Source organism: Gallus gallus, chromosome 2 (genome assembly GCF_016699485.2).
Source record: "Gallus gallus isolate bGalGal1 chromosome 2, bGalGal1.mat.broiler.GRCg7b, whole genome shotgun sequence".
Lineage (NCBI taxonomy): Eukaryota > Metazoa > Chordata > Aves > Galliformes > Phasianidae > Gallus > Gallus gallus.
Genome location: NC_052533.1, coordinates 106,203,457 through 106,225,257, shown reverse-complemented (window position 1 = coordinate 106,225,257; position 21,801 = coordinate 106,203,457). Strand labels below are relative to the sequence as shown.

Genomic DNA, 21,801 nt, shown 5'->3' with positions numbered 1-21,801 from the left:
CGGTAAATGAAAAGCTGGACATGAGCCAGCAGTGTGCTCTTGCAGCCTGAAAGTCCAACAGTATCCTGGGCTGCATCAAAAGAGGGGTGGCCAGCAGGAAGAGGGAGGACTCCCTCTCTACTCTACCCTTGTGAAACTCCATCTGGAATACTGCATCCAAGCCTGGGGACCCCAGTACAGGAGGGATGTGGAGCTCTTGGAGTGGGTCCAGGGGAGGGCCACAGAGATGATCAGAGGGCTGGAGCACCTCTCCTATTAAAATAAGTTGAGAGAGTTGGGCTTGTTCAGCTTAAAGAAGAGAAGGCTCCAGGGAGACCTCATTGCAGCCTTCCAGTACCTGAGGGGAGGTACTGCAGGATGAGGACCAATTTTTTACATGGTCTGATAGTGATAGGACAAGGGAGAATAGCTTTAAATTAAAAGAGGGAAGATTTAGGTTAGATGTTAGGAAGAAATTCCTTACTCAGTGAATGGTGAGGCACTGGAACACGTTGTCCAGAGAGGCTGAAGATGCCCCACCTCTGAAGAAGTTCAAGGCCAGGTTGGATGGGATCCTGGACAGCCTGATCTACTGATTGGCAACATTGCCCATGTCAGGGGGGTTGGAACTAGATGATCTTTAAGGTCCTCTCTAACCTAAGCCATTCTATGATTCTATGATTTTATGACTTGAGCTATGTGTTCAGAAGGTGGAAGCATTGAGCACTAGAAGGTAGCAGGGGACTTAAAACCAACTGCAAGGTTTGTTTAAAACTGCAAAGAAAAGTAACACAGAATTTGAAATTGTGCCTGAAAACCGGGCTATTTTTCCAGATATCTCAGTTTTTATTTTATTTTATTTTATTTTATTTTATTTTTAAAAGGTATTATTTCTTCAAGAAGTCTGTGCCTGTGTTGTGGTTTAACCCTGCAGGTGACTGAGCACCACACAATCATTCACTCACTCCCCATCCTCCAGGGGGATGGAGAAAGAAAAAAAGAAATCCAAAGTAGAACTCATGGGATAAAACCATTTACTAGGATAGAGAAAAGGAAAAGGATAATAGTTTTAACTGTATATATATATATATATATATAATATGTATTGTATATAAACGTACATAACAATTGTTGCACAAGCAATTGCTCACCACCCCCTGACTGATGCCAGCTAGTTCCCAGTGAGCAGAAGAGAGCCACGTGAACTCCCACCCCCTTCAAAATTCCCCTTGCATGATGGTATATGGCATGGAACATCCCTTTGGCCAGGTTAAGTCAGCTGTCCCAGTGCAGTCCCCCGCAGCCCTTTGTTAGTATGAATTGAGAAACTGGAACTGCCTTGGCTCGGTACAACACTGCTTAGCGGTAACTACAAACATCAGTATGCTATCAGCATTGATTTTCTCCTGTAATCAAAACACAGCAACATAACAGACACTCTGAAGAAAACAATTCTATCCTAGCCAAAATTTAGTCTCTCATATCTGTAGACCAACACAGCTACAACACTGCTACTATTTAGCACGTGTCCTTAATGTGGCAGACCTGTGCCTACTGTAAGGAATATTCTTCAAGAGTCCAACACTTGGGTGTGAATGATGCACCTCAGGTCATTTTTAAATTGTGGCCTACACATGTTCAACCTCGTATTTTGGTGGAGCAGAATTTATTTATACAGCACAGAAAAAAAGGAACTGAATACTGGGGAGCCTTAACATGCATTTGGGGTATTTTTTGCATGTTATTTATAATTTATATTTCATTATTAATGATAGGACCGCAGTAAAGTGACTCAGTGGAGGCCAAGTAGGTTCTCAAAAGAAATGGATTGATAGAAGATATCTCCACTTCATCTTTAACATGTGACTGCGAAGCTCATTCCTCTTATAGATCCATAATAATTCAGTCTTTCTCAGAGAGTTTTGATGTTAGAAATATTACCCAAAATTTTAGTAAAGACCTCAAATCTTTAGTCACCAGATAAGTCCCTCAGAAACCTAAAATCAATCCAGGCTTTCAACTTTTTGTTTTCTGATTCCACCAGGGACACAGTAGAACCATAAGGCTTCAGCAGTTCTTCTGTCCCTCACTGCAATACTCTGGCACAAGGAGTACCATATGATTGCATTACAAACATGAACCATGTTTGTGGCTACAGAAGACAGGAAAGAGCTCTGCTGAAAAGCCTTCACTTTATTTAGCGATGAGAGGTGCTAGGATGACTACTCAGTGGTACCAGCCTTCAAGCAAGGTTACTGTATGTATGAGGACTTGCATTGCTGATCAAAATGGGGAGTATAAAGGGGCTATGCAGTTATATGACTGTTGAAACCCTACAGATTACAAAGATGTGTTTGTTTTGATGTACTGAAACCTGACAGTAACTCCATGCCTGTCCATCCAGCTAAGCTCACATACTTGCCAACAGCCTGGCAGAAATCAGGTTGAGCACACAGGTATGAGTTTGCAGGGCTAGTTTAACTCCTCTGTGAAAAGCCGAGAAGGAAGATGTTATTCTCTTCTATTACATTTACTGTAATATTATAAAAAATATTGAATTAGGACTTTATTTAGATAGAATTATTAATTGTCACATGGGTTTTCAACTCATTATATCAGTGCATCCAATTATCTTCAATTCACAATCCAGTTGGCTTATAACAGATGATCACAAGGACTTCATTATACATCCTCAAATTCTCTCTTGAGATGTCTGTATTCCCTAGACAAAGGTGACTTTAGCCAAAGAATTGCTAAATTTGTACTGCTGAGATAATCACAGAAGGTTTACTAAGAACAGTATCTCTCATTTCTGTAAGGATGGCACAGGCTTCTCAACAGTGAGCATAATACAAGCACATTTCTGATCCTGCCTCAGGAAAAGGAAAAGGAAAGAAAAGGATGGTGCTGGATTGGAGTCAAGGTTCTGTTACTCCCTCTTCTTCCAGAGGACAAAGGTGATGCTTCTGGGAAGGGTCCTTCAACCCAACACAAGCTGAGTGTAGCTACCTCACCCTCTCCATCCTGACTTCCCAGGAGTAAGCAGCAGAGAGTAGGACTGGGCTGTTTTGCTGGGCTTGGTGACCTGGAGCTATTGTAAACAGGAAGGGATTTGGAAAGGCCATCAATCCACTCATCAGCTATACCCAGTCATTCCTGAGCAATCTTTTCCAACTGGATCCTAACCCCAACAACAAAGAAGTCAGTATCTTCCTAGATGACCTACAATACTGTCTCATGGCTGTTGCTTTCAGACATCTCCTAATATAAAAACTAAATCTCCCATCATGCATGTAGACTACTTACTGCTTGTTGACTGTTTATTTTTGTTCCGTTTTAGGTTTTTTCCTGCCCATTTTGCCAGTTATGCTTTTAAAGACGTTTATGTGCTTGCTTCAGTTCCTCTCTTCTTTAGACAGAACAAACCAAGTTCCTGCCAGAGTGAAGACAAGAAATAAGAAAAGGGCTATACCCAGCTCACTTCACCTGCATGGGCTCAAAGTGTTCAAAACCAGACACTTTTCTCCAGCTGACACCACATCTGCATTGAGCAGAGGGAGAAATCATCATATATACTGCAGACAAAGGACTCTTTTTTATATACAGACCGGTACAGTGTTTACCTTTTTGCTGTAACATGTATCTTTAACTTCAAGATCTTTACCATAGCTTTTGTGTTTTATCAGTGACTCCCAGTTTTGTGGGTTCTGGAGTGCAGATTTTCCTTGATAAGTTTGGAGTTTTTCCTTACAACCCTGCAGAGTATTTTGTTCTCATCCCCTTCTCCAAGACACCAGTATAGTCTTGGAGTTTCAAAGTGTTGACTTTCAAAGTGTTGGAGTTCCCTCACCTTGTGGTCCTCTGCAAATTTAACAGGTGCTCTTTATTTCATCAGCAATGTGGTTATTGAAATTTATTCTGCGCGAATATTCAACACTCAATATTACCAGGTCTGTGACAGACCTCTGTGTCGTTCCCCCCGAAACAGGCTCCAGTTTGGCAGTGAACCACTATCAACCACACCTCCTGGTTTTCAGAATGGTTTTAAACTCTCTTATCTAGACTACATTTCCCTTATTTACTCAAGGGGATTCAGTATGTAGCCATGACAAAAGACTCCCCAGTGCTGTGATTTATGGACTCTATTCCTTCTTCCCTAATCCCCAAGTCCTGTTATCCTGTCATAAAAGGAAATTAGGCTGGTTTAATGCAATTTGTACTTGACAAATCCAATTTGTCCTTGCAGCTAGTTTGATTATTTGTTCTATAAGTCTCTTCCTTTCCCTGTTTTCCAAAGATAAACATGATATTTATCATTTTCCTGGCTTATCCCATGTAACTTATCCGTCACACATTTCTATACTTGTTTTCATCCCTAGCTCATTATGAACGTGAGATTTGGTCAACATCTCCTCAGCATTCTTTTAAACTGGCACACTCTTACATGCTTTGAAATATGGGTGATCAATAGCTCCGTAAGAGCTTTGGAGGTCTCCCTCCAATAGTTAGTGCTAACTGCTCTTATTTTAGAGAAAATACTGTGAATAAGCAGCTCAGTTGCCTCAGTCTCCACAGACCACATCTCCACCATCAGCTTGTCACCACTGCTTTGGTTAGCCACAACTAGCAGTATTCTGGGGTACTTCTGTTTCTCAACCCAAAGAGCCACAAACTTAAAATTTCAAAGTCATCTTTGAGGCAGGTTTCAGATCTTGGTTTCATTTAAGAGAAGTCATGCACTCAGCACAGTGCAAACATCCAGTCCTACCTCAGCCTTGTGCAGCATGATGTTGGAGAGATAAGCAGGGTAGATGCTCCAGGAAGAGTGTGAAAGATGACAGATGAGGCAGCTGTGAAAACAGCATAAGAAGAGTCATATAGAGCAGCAAAGAGGGGAAATGCACGCAACTGGGCAGCACAACATCAGCCCCCTTGGCCACTCTCCTTTAAACAGTGACTCTGAATTTCCTAATCACCAAATACATGAAAAATTGAATGGCTTTCCCTCTGAAAGCATCAGTTTGATACTGTTGGAGTGTTCCGTGGCAACATTAAAAGTGTCCAGGTAAACTGCAAGTGGAAATATTTTAGAAACGTAAACCTGGTTATTTGCTTTATGTTGGAAAGAGAAGTGAGCATGTCATGCAGTTGCACAATCTGTGTGACCCACTGTAGGAGTCTGTTTTGCAGAACAATCCACATGGGCCTTTGTCAACATTTTTTTTGCCTTCTCTCCAAATAGCGTTCAATTGTTCAATATTTTAAATGATGTGCCAAATCACTCTTCCACATTATTCTCTGTGTGTGTGTGTGTGTGTGTGTAGACCTGGATGGTATTTTGATTTGTTTTGACTGTAAATCAAAGCAAACGTTCTTGATTTAAAACAGAGCTTCTACTTATGAGAGGCATGTCTTCAAGATGATGAAGCTGAGTTAGAACTCAGCATTGATCATTTCATACCTTTGTGACACAAATGCATCCCCGTTATGTCTGTCTCTTCAATGGGTACTAAATGTTCAAGTTCATATAGTTTTCTTTCCCTCCACACCTTCTCCCAAGATTTTTTTCACATTTTTTTTAGAGGGGAAGGGGAAGATATCAACTGTGTTTCTTAAGAAGCTGCAGAAGCCAAAAGACCATAAATTTATTCCTGCTTGTTCTACAGTTACTGTTCAAATAGCTCATCAGAGGGTGTGAGACCCTTAATTACATTTCACCTTCATAAAGTTACTTTATTTCAAAGAACAGTATGAGAATGTTGATACCCAAAGTAAAGCTAACCATTCAGCAAATCAATGATGTTACCAAAAAATATGACATGGGATGAACATACAGATTTTCTCAGGTGTTTTCCACCTGCTCCCAAGGAATATTTCAGACTCTCTTACCCCAGATTCCCAAGGAAAGGTAATCAGACTCCCGGAGTTTGAGACTTTGGAACTGAAGAAATCTGGGAGACTCTGGGAGTCTGGATACTAGAACTGCCCAGCCAAATTTCCACATTGTTCATTTCCAAAGTTTCCTCTAATCCTTTCCTGGCTATTTGAACAATCATCAGAAAACCATCTACAGCAAATACTGGCTTGAAAATCCTTTTGTGGAAGAGGTCTGCCCCAACCCAGCTGGGGTTCAGCCCTTTTCTGTGAGGCTGGGCTTAACACAGTGGTGAGATCCAGCTCCTTGCCTCCAGTTGGTTGTCTACCCACCTCTTGAGCTCCCCCTGACAGCATTCCATGGATCAAACCCCTCAGAACACTGTGTTGTACAGGGGTGCTCCCGCAATGTGCCCTGCCTACTGCAACAGGACTGGAGCTGATGGTGGTTACCAGAGGCTTTCTGACTGCTTGTGGTCCTGTCCACACCGGGAGGACCCTCTCCCAGTCCCTGCAGCGGTACCACCACATCATGACTGAGAGCTGCCTTTCTGTGAGGTTGTCTTTCATGACCTGAAGAACATTAAGGATCCTGCACAGTCCCCAAAATCAGGTCATGGCAGCTCATTCCCCTTCACTGACAGAACCCTGCAGTTACTGCCATAGTTTTGCTCTTAACTCTGGCAGCATTATCACACACATCCCACTGCCTCCCGTTTGACAACTTGACGAGGTATCCAAATGATCTTGGGAACGGAATCAGAATGAAAATATTTGACATGGATGCATGTGAGCGACATTATTGTCTTTCACCAGAGCGAGATGGAGGCAATCTCCTATTCTAGGCACTGGCACTAGAAAACCTACAGCTGCGTAAAGGGCAGCAAGAAGAAAAGATGCTGGGACCACAGTGACCGTCTCAACCCTTACTGGACACCCTAGGGGCTCAGCAACCTGCATATGAATCAGGGCCCAGGGCCTGTAACCCTGACAGAGTTCCGAACACAAGGAGACCCCTGCACTTGCACTGCTCACTGCAAGCAACACATTGTTATCTGACATACAGAAAGCTACATCCATTTTTAAAAAATGCTCAGCGTACCTACATTATTTTTTTAAATTTGCAACTTTATGTCATTCTGTAAATTAAAAAAAAAAAAATCTAAGACAATCGATTAACATTTAGAAATTATCAATATATATTTTACAGTTTTGAGAAGCTTAGTAATTTGTTCTATCTGCTTCTACAGGTAACTTTAAATAAAAATTACCTAAGAACTGAATAATGGCTTTAAAATCAATAATGGCTCCCTGGAAAATACTTGTGACTCAGAGTCGTTTCAATGGAAATATTATCATACATGAAGTAAAGAGATTGCATTTGTTCTCACTGACAAAGCACTGTCTCAGAAATACCACTTGTCCAAATGGTGTGCGCAGTGATCACAGAGAAAAGGAGAACCTCAAACAGCCAAACCTAACTAGGAAAGAAGAGAGACAATACCAGAACAAAACCAAAAGAGGTGAGGAATTAAATATGTTCCACACAAATCCTGTATTTCAAAGGCGGAAGTTCTCACACGTAGGACCTCTGCTTCAGACCAGTGAGGAATGACTGAGGGATATAACCGGGGGGGTTTCAGAAGAGTTAATTTCTATCAGATTATAATTTCATTTTTACAGAACAGTCAAATTCTTCAAATTCCTCCGTGATGACAAAATGCATTTCTGTTTAGCTGAATCATGCAGAACAATCCCAATATGTCTTCTTTCCAGGGCTGGTTTTTGCAGCCAGTGCTTTTATGGGACTTAGATGAGTTTTTGGTGATTCATAGTACTTAAACTGCTCAAGAGCACTTTTTCAATTGGAAAATTCACTTGAAGTAAATGCATCATCAGCATGATTGTCCATGCGTGAAAGAACTACAAGCAAAACAATGAGCACCATTTTTTAAAACCTACACTTAAACCAAGAAAAACAGTTATCATGAACTATTAAAAGACCTTATTTTTCAGTTTTCATGAATCTCTCGTGGAAAACATGGGTTATCCTTGTCTTTGCATCTCTTATGCTGAGAATCCTAAATTGCAAATGAAAAAAATATAATGCGCGCATTGTTTTAGAGTCGTTAACATGATACATAGCAACATAAATTACATTATCTACAACAGATTTAGCTGCTACTGATTCAGCCTTATTCTCACAGAAGCCTTTTCTAGGAAGAACCTTACATTGCTCTTTTTAGAATGCTAAATATACTGCTATTTTATGTTTTAAGGATTAATGGAAGATGCTCTGGTGTCTGCCAAGCACGCTGTGGATTTGAAGAACATATCATATACTTATGTGAAAGCAGACTTCTGCATTCTTGACATTTATCTGAAGAAGAAAGCTGCAGGAGTACTTTGTGTGCATGTGCCTAGATGGCATTTTCACAGATGATTGGACAGTGGTACTTCCAAAACATTTTTACTTCAAATACCATCAATGCAATCTTTCACTCTTAATCCATCGTGGCAGTGTTTATTTATTTATTCACTTAAATAGATTTATATGGTACGTTAAAAAGGTCTAACCACAAATGTGTGCTTTTGATATATAGGAAAATACAGTCCGACCGGTGAACACAGGCGTAAAAACAGCAGCCCATATTAAATCAGAGAACAGTCACCTCAAGCTAAAACGAAAACTACTCCATGCTCCTGACAGCCATTCAGACAGCCTGCACTGATCAAGACCACTACAACAATTTGAGAAGGTGACTTCAAATCGCACAAGCCTTTGAAAAAGAAGCCCAGAAAACGCCAGCTTTGAATGCACTCTGTCCAATCCCCTCTTTCCTCCTTCACTCTCCACGGCTGTCAAGGACTGGAGATGGGTGCGGCTGCACTGACAGTCGGTGGAACCTGTCCATTTCACCTCTGTGTGGTGCAGACCTAATGTGATGGCTCCTTGACAGCATCACTTCTTTCTGGCCAAAAATGAAGGGATGTGTGCTCATGTTGCACTCTGGGTAATGTCTGGGGGCAGCTGTATGCTCTCAGACCCAGAAAGATGATCTTCTTGAGGCAGTTGCCACCTGCTGACCTGCTTGTTACATGAGGGTCAGAGGACTAAAAGGCATCTCCTGTAGATACAGAAAAATGCTGCTCCACAACTGGCAACAAAGCTGTGGCCTGCCACAAAAAAACAGTCACCTTGAGGCTAGAGTGACAATCATCCATCTCAAGCATCACACTGAGAGGACAAGGACCTGGTTGGCCTTGCACTCAGCCTCGGTGTAGAACTTGGCTCATCCTGACCATGGCTTCCCCACGTCAGCTGGGTATCTCACCAATAGCTGCCATTTGGCAGCACCACCAGGAGGGGACCTGGGCAGGGCACATGCTGCTGAGGAAGGAGACCACCAGACATGGCAGCTGGCAGGACTGGCGACGATAGGGCACACACAGTGCAGCAAGCTGGTGAGTTTGGTTTCACTCCTGCCAAAATCCAAGTGACAGAAACTGAAGGTTAGGTAACATCGACGGGTTAGATGACAGTCTGTGCAGACTCACTTGTCAAAGCAGCTTCCTCAGTGAATCTGAACAGAAATACAGGCGTTGCCACTACAGGTGGCACAGATGGACGCTGTGTGTTCTCAGGCTTGTCTACAAGCAGACTGCCTGCATTATTTTCCCCCTATTTTTTTTCCCATGAGATAAAAAATGATACTTTTAGCAGTATGTGAAAGCTTTGCTACAAAGCTATGTTTCTCATAGCTGCTTAGCCTTTGGTTACGTGACTTGTCTAAACCACATACACCATTCTGATCTTCTGAAAGCATTGTAGCAAATTATTCCCATGAAACTGCTTATAGGCCCCTCAGAGGATGAGTTCAGTCCTTTGCCCCTAGATCCATCATAATTTTCTACTCCTTATCCCCCTGATTTGGAAATTAATCATCTTCTTCAGTCTACATTGCTCCTGACGTTAGAGGTGCTAAGAAAAATCAGAATGCACACATCTTAGTGTCCCTCTCCTAGTCTCTATGACATGATAACAACTTTCTACCTGGAAGCCAGACACAGGATCTTTGGCTAAAAAAACCTGCGGGTGGACAGGAAGAGAGGTGATGATGCTGTTTATCAAGATACCTTTGCTTAAGAAGACATGGGAAGTAAATACGTGATGTAACTTGCAGTGTGAGAACCAAGATAAAGCACCATTTTAGCCCTAAATGATCTTGCATGATACATGCACACATCAGCACAAACTCAAAGTAAATTCAATTTTGCTGTAGTTGTCCGAATCTTAGAGTTTTACATGGCTATAGAACACTCGTACAACACTTTAAACAACCTTTCTGTTTTTAAATGTCCATGAAACCTAACCAGGGCAACTTGAGGTTGTAAAAATCTGGAGTACAGCCATAAAAGTGGTAATGTACTATAAGCATTCATTAAATAAATATATATTAGTTTTCTCTTGTGTAAGTTCCTTCATTAACCATTTTCAAGCTGAAGATGATCCTGGAAATACACAAAAAAAAAAAAGCTCTGCATCTAATAATCATTTTAGTATTTCTATCTGAAATGATGTTTTCTCCCACAAAATACAAGCCTAGTTTTTAAGGTCTAGCTGTTCCAAATGAATTCTGTTGTTATTACAGTATGTTTCAAGTTTTGTTTCAAAGAAACACAAAATGCTTTCTTTTAATTAAATAAAGAGAAGAGACTGCAGGCCTTAGGAGGGGCAATCCAACTTCCATAGAAACACACAGAAAACAGAAGTGGCTAACTTGCATCTCACAGATGGACAAAGTATGTACCTAAAAAAAAAAGCTAAGAGTGGAACTGCAAAATTAAAGGCAATTAATCCAATTTCAACACTCCAAAAGATTGGGATAAATATTTTTTTTAGAAAACACATAGAGATGAAAACCTAGTTTTGGCAAGGACATATCAAACCTAATTTCCTTTTCCTACAGAGTACCATGAATAGAAAGGCACCCTAGACTGTACTCTTTGCATTTTTTGTGTACCTTCTCTGATTATACTCCCAGTGGCAAATGAAATTCAAACATAATATACACAAAAGGTACACCTGAAACACTTTGTTGTGTGGTATGGCATGGAAAGTCCCAAGAGTGTAATTGGAGGTGCTCACTGGGACTGTGCTGTGGCTGCTGGAAGAGCTTATCCTGATTATTGGCAGCTGGCTGCCCCAAGACCAAGGTGCTTACAGTGAGAGCAGGGTTGTTCTCTTCTCACTGGTAACAGGTGACAGGATGAGGGGAAATGGCCTCAAGTTGTGCCAGGGTAAGTTTAGGTTGGATATTAGGAAATGCTTCTTTAATTAAAGGATTGTTAGGCACTGGAATAGGCTCCTCAGGGAGGTGGTTGAGTCACCATCCCTGGATGCGTTTAAAAACCATTTGGATGTGGTGCTCAGGGACATGATTTAGCTGGGGGTTGTTAGAGTTAGGGTAGTTTGGTTAGGTTGTGGTTGGACTCGATGATCTTTAAGGTCTTTTCCAGCCTGAGCGATACTGTGATTCTAAGACTGATTTTGTAGCTCAAGGAAACACCTGCACATAGGCAACTATTGGTAACCTCATGTAGAGAACATTTCAAATGTTTCTACCTGATAAAAATATGTTACAAGCTATTTCTGTGAAATAAATAAATAGAGGGTAAATATATATTCTAAAGAACCAGCTTCTAGTATGTAATTTTCTAAAGCTGTACGTGGGCAACAAAATTAATTTCAGAATTTCTGAGGATCCAGCAGTTTCCATTTAGCATTTGGGCAGCTGGATAACCTTTTAGATTCCTAAAATTAATTTAGATATGAAACACTAAATAATGATTTTGCTTTTTTTTTCATAGCTAACTAACTAATGCCCCCCAAAAAGCACAGTTTGGAGTTCAGGGAAGTCCACATGATTCTGGAATAAGGGTGAGCATTTGAAGTTCATACTTCTTAGGCTGCTCAGTAACCAAGGCTGACAGTGAATGACTGACAGCTGTCCATCACTGAGATACCAGAGCTACCCAAAAGTTTCTGTTTCTGATACTTCAATATTAGAGATAACGTAGGTGCAAGCTAATGAAGAAAATAATAACATTTGCACCCCTGCCACAGTGTTGTGATTTTTTCTGAGTGAACTTCAGGAATAATCAGGATTTCATTACCTATACAGATGGCAGATATGATACTCCCCTAAAATAGCTATTCCTTCTGCTGCTCCAGATTCAGAAGAAAAAACATACAACACAAGAGGAGATGCAGAAGAAAGACTAACTTTTCTATCATATAAACTATAATACTCTTGTTGAAGAGAGGTTTTTGAAGCTGCTGATAGCAACTTGTAGCTAGCAACCTTTGTGGGCCCAAGAGCAATGATGCTGAGACAGACCTGAGTGCAACATTCTTTGGTTTCAATTCTAAGTTTTTGAAGCAGTCAGAACCCCTAATGTAAGGCTTACAATACTTTATTTTGTTCTGCTAATATTTGACCTTCTTATCGCTCGGCAAGAAGTGTGACTTTGAACCGTAAGGTACCAAAAATTAAAAGCCCATACAACTCCAAAACGGGTCATGAACAACTAAAAAGGATATGTATCTCATTGAAACCACTTCTTCAGCAAAGAGTTTTCAACCGCAATCTCACACTTGAATTATTCCAATTCAGAGAGATGCACTGTTCTCTGTTAAATTTTTTAAAATTACACTCCAATTATACTCCAGTTTAACACTGAATCCTGTCTCTTAAATAACGAAAATACTTTATGGTTGGCCTAGAAATTCATTTAGGGATTAGTGAACCCTGTTTTGCCTAACGTGAATGATTTGCCTCACTTTTGTCCACTCAGAAGTAATTTTATCTTAACACTAATGAAATCAAAGAGTTTAACTTTTGTCGCTTAGCAGAATCTATTCAGTGAGTAATTTTGGCATGAGCAGTGACTTATAACTGAGGATTTAAAACCCATATTAAGCCTTACTCTTTCTGCTCATTACCATCTTCAGCTCATACCCTTCAGCTTAGGAAAACGTAAATGAAGATGCTACTAACAGTTTTAATTTAATTAGCATTCTAGTATTTCACCAAAATAATTTCAAATGGCACTGTATTTAACCCCTTTGCAATATTTGGTAAGATTTATTTCATTAAGGAGGTCTGTGGCATCTGTAATGTACTCATCGTGTTTCAAAATCAGTGCTTTACTTGAAAGCTGCTGTTTCCTGAGGCTTGGTTTGTAGTTATTTTGGTCTCTTTCACTGTTTGTTTTTTTTTTTTTTTTATAATGGTCCCTTGCAAGAATGTCCAAAGCAAGCTCAGTGACAAGATTATGCTGAACGACTGGCACGAAATATGCTGCTGAAAAATATTTCCAGTTTCTTTCTGCATTCAGGGTAATTTACAGTACTTTCCACAACTGCAGTGAAGAGTTAGCCCACTTTCTGCAAGGGGTTTGGTGTTAGGAAAAGTCAGCTGCTGTAACAATTCATCAACTCATCATCAGAGTTTGGCACTGGACTTCAGTATGGTCTGTCTTCCATGATATTCTCATAGGCAAGCTTGAAGTGTCAACTGGATGACTGTACAGATAGGTTGATTTAAGAACTAGCCGGCTGGCAGAACTCAGAGTGTTATGATTAGTGACACAGAGCGTGGTTGGAGGCCTGTAGCTAGTGGTGTCCCCCAGGAGTCAGTACTTGGACTAGTACTGTTTAGCTTATTCATCACTGATGTGGGTGAAGTGATAGAATGCCTCTTCAGCAAGTTTGCTGATGATACAAAACTGAGGAGTGACTGATACCCTGGAGTGCTGTGCTGACATCCAGAAGGATCTTGTCAGTCCGGGGAGATGGGAAGAGAGGAACATCTTGAAATTCAACAGTAAGAGAAGGTCCTACAGCTAGGGAGGAATAACCACATGTATCAGTACAGGTTAGGGGCTGATATGCTGGAAAGCAACAGTGAGGAGAAGGACCTGGGTGTCCTGGTGAACAGCAGGCTGGCCATGAGTGTGCCCTTGTGGACAAGAAGGCCAATGGGATGCTGGGGTGCATTAACAAGAGCATGGCCAGCAGGTCAAGGGAGATGATTTCCCCCTCTACTCTGCCACATCTGTAAGGCTATATCTGGAGTACAGTATTCAGTTTTGGGCTCCTCAGTTCAAGAGAGACGTGAGGCTACTGAGGAGAGTCCAGTGGTGGGTTACTAAAATGATGAAAGAAATGAAGCTCCACTCCTTTGAGTAAAGGCTGAGGGAGCTGGGCTTGTTCAGCCTGAAGAAGGCTCGGGGGGAACTGATCGATGTCCATATGGATCTGAATGGCAGGTGGCAAGAGGAAGGTCCCAGACTTTTTTCAGTGCTTCCTAGCAACAGGACAAGAGAAAATGGAAACAAACCAGAACACAGAAGGCTCCCTCTGAACATAAGGCTGTGTTTCTGTGCTGTGTAGGTGATGGAGCAATGGCACAGGTTGCCCAGAGGCTGTGAAGTCTCTTTCCCTGGGGATATTCAAAAGCTGCCTGGACACAATACACACTAATGTGTTGTAGGGGATGCTGCTCGAGCAGGGTGTTGAGCCAGGTAATCTCCAAAGGCCCCTTCCAACCTCAAGCAGTCTGCGACTCAGTGATTCTGCAGTTAGTGCACATTCTGTCTAATAGGAGCTGAATCCCAAAACTTGTGTAAGCATTCTGAGAAAAAATGCCAGAGAACCTCTGTTGCTGTAAGAGTAAACTAAGAGATTCCTAAATTGTACCTTTCATATAAGAAAAATATAAGTATCGTATGTACGAAAGTAATACTAACCATTCACAAGTATTCAATGAAAACGAAGACAACGTCATAATAATCTCTTTATAAAACTAATTTCTAATAATTCTAGTCATTTTTCTTTGTTGAAATGAAAAGATCTCCCATTAAAATATGACTAGAACTCTGCTGATGATATTATTATTAATATTTATCACATTACTGGAAAGAGAGAGACAAAGAAATGCAAACAGCTGATAAAAAAATTAAAAAAAAAGATAAATGAGAGGCAAGGACACCTTTCTGCAAGCATATCTCAGTGTACGTCATGGTAACTTTATTTTGTGTTCTGCACTGATTTTCTTGTAGCCACAAACACTCATCATTTTCAAGTAATCAGCTTCATTAAATAAATTATAATTAAATAACTTTATTTAGGATTAGTTCTATAAACTCAGTTACTTCATGTAGTTTAGAAAGATGGGGAATTTTTTGCAGTCATGAAATCTGTGTCTTAAAACAAGTGAAATTTCATTCATCGAACAGTAGCTTTTCAAGGAGCTAACTTGTAAATTGCTGTAGTCAGTGGTAACAGATGGAAACACTGTCCCCTTGTGGATAGGAATATGAGGATAGCGGTATCGTATTCTACTGATAGCAACGGTAACCTTGGGCATTAGGAGCTTCATTAAGAAATTAATTAGAATTCTGCCTTATACACTGCTCATGAATTAAAAAAAAAAAAGAAAGAAAGAAAGAAAAGAAAAGAATGTACAAAATATCTGGAGGTCCTTTGTAATTTAAATTGGTTGGCCTGACAGACAACACAGAGTAAAGTTTGAGCTAATGTAACATCTCTGATAATACCATCAGTCCGCGCCATCGTCTAAACCTAACTGCTCTAGGCAGCTGCAGCGTTGCCCTCATTTGAAGAAGGCAGTTTTGTGAAAAACATATTCAGAGTAGAGAACTGGAGAGGGCTTCAGTGACTGGAGGGGTATTGCTTCATAGCTGACTGGAGACATAGCTGTTGTTTCAAATGTTAAATTATCCATAAAGGTTACAGACTGTCCATACGCATCATCATCTCTGATGCATAAGAACTACCAGAAGATGCTAGAACTTCATCACAGCTCAGATCTGGGATAATCAACGGCAGCTTCAAATTTCTGCATAAGAAAGCAGAACTTTCTAGAACTGCTTAGAAATTAGGGGACGTTTCTGATGGGAAGTATTCTGGTTTACAAATTCAGTCCTTCCCTGCAGCAGGCAGTCAGTCATAGCTTCCCTAACCAATTCATCATGTTAGGTCTTTATCAAGATTTGTCTCTTGATTATCTCAACTGAAGGAGCGTTCTGAAATGCCACTAGAAACATCATAATTCATAGCTCGGGCATATTCATGGCCACTGTACATCTATTCCTTCCCTTATCCTTTTGTTTAAATACCTGTTTTCTTCTCCTTATTGTTTAATCCGTGGCAGACAGTAATGCTATTCCCTCTGAGCCTTTATTCTGCTGAAGTAAGCAGCTTCACTGTACAGGAAGAACTCCCCAAATGCTTCCATAAAATGAATGTTTCTAGTCTTATCAATGCACAGTATTTCTCTGTCTCCAATGGAAATACTTTGATCAATATCTTCTTAGGCACTAGAGAGCTTTTTTACACTGTAATGTCTCACAGATACCCTGAGAAGACCAGCTAACTCACTGGATGATCTCATCCTTCATTTCTACTGATTATTCCCCAATTTATAGCAGATTTTTTTTTTTTTTCCATCAGTGAAGGAAGCTGCACTGATTTAGAAGCAGTCTGTTGCTATCCTTCAGAAATCTGCCACCACAAAGTCCTAAAGGTTTGTGGCTAACCAGTTTCCTATTGAGGTGCTAGTTTGTATGTGGCTCAGAGGGGAGTGATGTGGCATCTGATAAGAGGACTTCCCAAACTGTGCTAAGTGGGACTTCCAGAGTTGTTCTCCACACCGAATGTGTTAAATCTGCCGCTCTGTGTATGTGAATTAATTGAAGAGTTGAAGGGTTGAAGATGGAAATGTTGGGGGAGTCGTTACAGACTCAGACTAAGACAAACATCTGTAAATATCTATTCCTACTTTTAGTTCAAATTACATCCCATTCCTAAATCCCTCACGCCAGATGAGTTCAGTGTGCACATCAACAATTGGCTAGGAGACACCATGGGATTCCACTAAAAACATCCAGATATGTGCAGCAAGTCTACACAGCAGATGCACGATGGTTTGGTTTTCATGCCACAGGTCACTGTGACAGCCAGTTACAAATCAAAAATGAAAAAGAGGAAATTCTTTAAGTTCGTTTCCTCTGTCTCGGTCTTTAGCGCTAGGAAGTGAAGAACAAGCAGACTGCCTCTTCCTCAGCTTCTGTGGCCTCCAGCCACTCCGAGCCGCTCGCCGCCGCCGCAACCCGCCTCAAAAGGGGAAGCCCGATAGCGAACCGCACGGCCTCCTCGGCTCAGCACGGCCCCGCAGGGGTGGCGGCCCCGCGGGCGGAGGCGGCGCTTTTCCCATGACATCGGGGCGGCCGCGGCGCTGCGGCCCACGCCCGGCCCGGCCCGGCCCGGCGCGGCCCTCCGTGCCTCCCGCCCGCCATGGCGGTGCCGGGACGGGGCGCCGAGGGGAGGCCGGCGCTGCTGATGAAAGTCGTGATGGCCGGGGAGTCCTGCGTGGGGAAAACCTCCATCGTGCGGAGGTACACGGAGCCCAACGCGGCTGCCGCCTTCTCCTCCTCTTCCTACCTGGCCACGATCGGTGAGTGCCCGCCCGCCGCGGGCCGGCCCTACCCGCGCTCCCCCGCAGCCCTGGCTCCGTTCCTCCCGCTCCCCTTTCACTCCACTCCGTCCTTGGGCTGGCCGTGCCTGCCTGGCTTTGCTGCAGGTGCCCGGTGCCACCCGCGTGTGGGTGCCTGGAGCTGGTACTGCCGGGTGGGCTGGCCGGAGTGTGATGGAGCACTGCACTGCTCGTGGTTCTGCCTCCAAAACCGCTTTGTTCCAGCTCCTGGAACTGTACTGTCACTGTGCTTTTTCTGTGTGGAGGCGATTTGTTTTCTGTTGTACTGGTGCTCGTGGCTACAGGTGGAGGCCTGGCTGTGGCACACCGCTGTGCCAGCAGAGAAAACTGCCTCTACTTCAAAGTGCTCTTGGACTTCACTAAAACTCCCAGTTCCTCCATCTTTCCTGACAGAAAGACTCTTAACTTGGTGTTAATGCATTTTGATGGTGTAAAGTCAAGACATCATTTGCTCTAAGTAGCCACATATGTCACTGTCGAAGCAGAACCAGTGTTCAGTTGGAAGTGATTGTCCCCACTGGATGCAGAGGATGTAGCATTCCCCATCCAGCGCCCAGCAGCCCTGCGGTGGCAGCCAGCTTTCCACTGCCACTGTGGTCCCATCCCTTGTCACCCTCAGAATGGTGAGCTGACCCTCAGCGTGCATGATACAGGCATTTTATGGACTTCTGAGTGGCAAGTTTTCATTTTTAAAGTGCATAAAGACTTCCTCACGTCAGGGTTTAAACTGCTTCTCATTCTCCTGCACCTCTTGCAAAGCATCTTCTGAAACCATCACAAGCAAAAACACAGTGAAATGGATCCTTAAAGCAGGCTGTCTGTTATGAACTTTGACTGGGACTCTCAAGGAACATCCATCAAAATAAACATCAGTTTTATCAATGCACTTAGATTCCTAGCCTTGAGATTATTATTTTGAAACAGATTCTTTTTACTTTTAATTCAGACCACCATAGAGTCAAAAACTCTGATGTACTGATGACATTGAGAATCTGTTTGTCCTATTGTAGGTTGAAAGACTTTAAAGAATAGCAAAGATGAAATTGCTTTCTGGACCAAACATAACCTTACATAGTTTTATTACTGCTCCTATTCTTGAGTGATTTAAAAACATATGTTTATCTGAAATGGAAATTAATACCTCACACGTAGTATTTGTTACTTGCATGTGATTCTTGAACTTATTTCTGAAGTACTGCATCCCACCTAGATCTGTTTTACAAGACACGTTAGAGCTTGGATTCTTAAACTCAATGGGATTGTGGGTGATGGCTTCCACAATAGTGATGTTGAAGGTGGAAGTTCCATGCTCTCAAGGACAGACACAGCTGAGAAAGTGGAAGTTTCAGTCTTTGCAGCACAGCTGTGGTGAGTAATGGCATAAAGGAAGAAGACACATTGCAACATTTCAGATTTTTTTTTTTTAATCATGGTGTCTTCTTCCTCTTTGTCAACGCTATCAAAATAAATAACTGTTTTCAACTGCATGCCAGTTTCACACAGGCTCAGCCCAGTGAGCCCTATCTGCTATGCAGCCTGTTGAATGCTCATCTGATGCTTTCCCTCTACCTGTTGTGCATCTGGAACACTGGTGTGAGTAGCAGAAAGCTTATCCAGACTGTTCAAACATCTGATTTTCCTGACAAAATTGTACGTCACCACCACCCTCATTGGCAAAGGGTCACAACTAAAGAAGCAGAAAGGTTGTTTGGCTGTGAAGAGTCCTGTATTGTCATGAGTCACAGGTCTGCTACTAGAAAAAGTCTGACTGTTATTGTAGGGAAAAAAAAATCCTGCTCGGCTCCAGTAGTGAAATTTTCTAAAATTATGTATTTTATGAAAAAAAAAAAAAAGCATCCACAGTAAATTTTCATTGAAAGCCCTTTATGTGACACTTAAACACTCAAGGATGGGTGCCCTTCCTCCTCCTCAATTATGCAGTTTGGGTAAATTATAAGCAGTTAAAGTTTTCTAATTAAACTTATACGCATCATAAGGCAGGTGCATTGCATTGTGAATGGTAGGCTGTAGTAGGCTATAAAGAATAAATGTTTTTGTTTAAACAGTGGCATTGCATATAATGCCACAGGGAAAGTTTATGAACAGAAAAACCCCTCTTGTATATAAGTGAAAAGGATTGTGCGCTCACGATCTCACAGTCTGTAAGGCTTTTATTTTGCTGGACTGTGGTGGCTGTGGTCCCAAAGGCGTGTTTTCTGTGGGAAAGTCTGTAGAGGTGTGAATCCTCCCTAACTTACTGTAGGGAACCTGCTTTAGCAAGGGGTTGGACTTGGTGAATCCCCGAGGTCCATTCCAACCCCTACAATCCTGTAATCTCTGTGGATATCCCAATATTCGCTCACTCAGGATATAGAATTTGTCAACAAAAATTAATAGTATTGAAGGTAAACATGTTATGTTTTAACAATCTTAGTTGTAATCCTCATCTTAATTCTGGTGGAGTTTTTTTTTTGTTTATTTCTTGGTTGGATTTTTGCACTCTTCCTTAGCAAGCTATCTTACCCCATGAGTCGTTTTTCTTAGCAAAACAGTAATTGTTGGTGTTTGTGGCCGCTCAGATAATACTCACGGTCAGATATTCCTTGATGTGTAGAGGAAAGAAGTGTCTGGTTGAAGTGATGTGCCAGCATGGTAAGGGCTCAGTGCTGGATAGGAGAGTCATAGCTGATACTCGACCCAAGTAAGGTGGCTCCGGGGCCAGAAAAGTGAGTCCCAGCTGTTCCATGGGCTGAAGTCCACCACCAGTCATGACCACTCGCAGCACATCAGTGGATTCCTTTTCACCAGCTGCTGTTAGATGATGAGATCATTACAACAGCAACCCAGTTATTACCTCATAGAATCATAGTATCTTTTGAGTTGGAGGGACCTTAAAGGTCATGTAGTCCAATTCACCTGCAATGAACAGTGACGCCTACAGCTCAGTCACGTTGCTCAGAGTCCAGCCTGACCTTGAACGTGTCCAAGGATGAGGCATCCACCACTAATTTGGGCAACTTGTTCCAGTGCCTCACCACCCTTACTGTAAAAAACTTCTTCCTTATATCCACAGTAAATCTTTCCAATTTTAGTTTGAAACCATTACCCCTTGTCCTATCACCACAGGCACTGCTAAAGAGTCTGTCCCCTTCCTTCTTGTAGCCCCCCTTTATATACTTTAAGGCCACTATCAGGTCTCCATGGAGCCTCCTCTTCTCCAGGCTGAACAGCTCCAGCTCTCTCAGCCTGTCCTCATAGAAATAGTGTTCCATCCCTTGCATCATTTGTGTGGCCTTCCTCTGGACACACTCTAAAAGGTCCACATGCCTCCTGTACTGAGGACTCCACATCTGGATGCAGTACCCCAGGTGGGGTCTCACCAGCACAGAGCAGAGGGGCAGGATTACCTCCCTCACTCTGCTGGCCACGCTTCTTTTGGTGCAGCCCAGGATAGGGTTGGCTTTCTGGGCTGTGAGGGCACACTGCTATGTCATATCCAGCTTACCATCCACCAGTAACCCCAAGTCCTTCTTGGCAGGGCTGTGCTCCATCCTTACATTGCCCAGCTTGTACTGATAGCAGGGGCTGCCATGACCCAGGTGCAAGACCTTGCACTTAGATTTATTGAACCTCTGGAGATTCACCTGAGCCCACTGTTTACTAGGCAAACTGCACAAGACCTCTTGGAAGAGGACTTTTGCAGATGGTCAGAGGCTGTTTCATAAATATTGAAGGAGGAGATGGGCAATCCACAACTGAATTCCTATATGGCTGACTATTTTAATGCTTCTTAGGCCTTGCTGTATTTAAAGTGCCTCAGTCCTCATGTGGGCAAACTTAATATTTTGAGTATAAAGAAAATGTATTAATGTCATGGCTATAAAACTTGGACATACCAACTAGAATATGAGTTTTTACCCAGTGTACCCATTCCTTGTATAATTTGACAGGTTAAGAGAAGCAAGTACAAGCTGTTGCATTCAAATTACTTCTATCTCAAGAGCGGTAATCAATGCTAGCTTTGTTATGTTGTTCATCTTGTGTAGTACACGGGCTTAAATGCATCTGAAATCTGTGAGCTGTCTCTGGCATTGTTTTTCTCATTTTTCTTTTTTGTCTTTTCAATTTGCTAAGTTTGCATGAAATTTCATATAAAGTCATGAACAATTCATGCATGCAGAACGTATTGACTTCTGCTTTTCACTAACATTCATTGACCTTCTAGGTCAATAAATTTTGAAGTTGACTTAAGAAGTCAATATGCCTTATTTTAATTTAGATTAAGGTTTAGCCTGATTCAGCACTCTGCTTCCCTTCTTACAAACAAAAAAAGCTTATATCAATTTATTATTAAAATGTATGTCAA

General features: G+C 41.9%; 1 protein-coding gene and 1 long non-coding RNA gene across 3 annotated transcripts in view; one reads left to right on the top strand and one right to left on the bottom strand.

The window, feature by feature from the left end:
- Nucleotides 1–3,176: 3,176 nt before the first annotated feature.
- On the bottom strand, nucleotides 3,177–20,240 carry LOC121109757. The gene is made up of 3 exons (XR_005857431.1): nucleotides 20,026–20,240; nucleotides 4,748–4,829; nucleotides 3,177–3,412 (listed from the first exon to the last, which is right to left on the bottom strand). It is a non-coding gene; the product is annotated as an uncharacterized LOC121109757 (long non-coding RNA).
- RAB10L (Ras-related protein Rab-10-like) overlaps nucleotides 17,187–21,801 on the top strand; it is a 31,038-nt gene continuing 26,423 nt past the window's right edge. For both annotated transcript variants that reach the window (XM_419183.8, XM_015282609.4), the window contains exon 1: nucleotides 17,187–17,396. In XM_419183.8, coding sequence (XP_419183.4) covers nucleotides 17,237–17,396 — 160 coding nt within the window. In that variant the 5' untranslated portion in view covers nucleotides 17,187–17,236. The remainder of the gene's footprint in view (nucleotides 17,397–21,801) is intronic.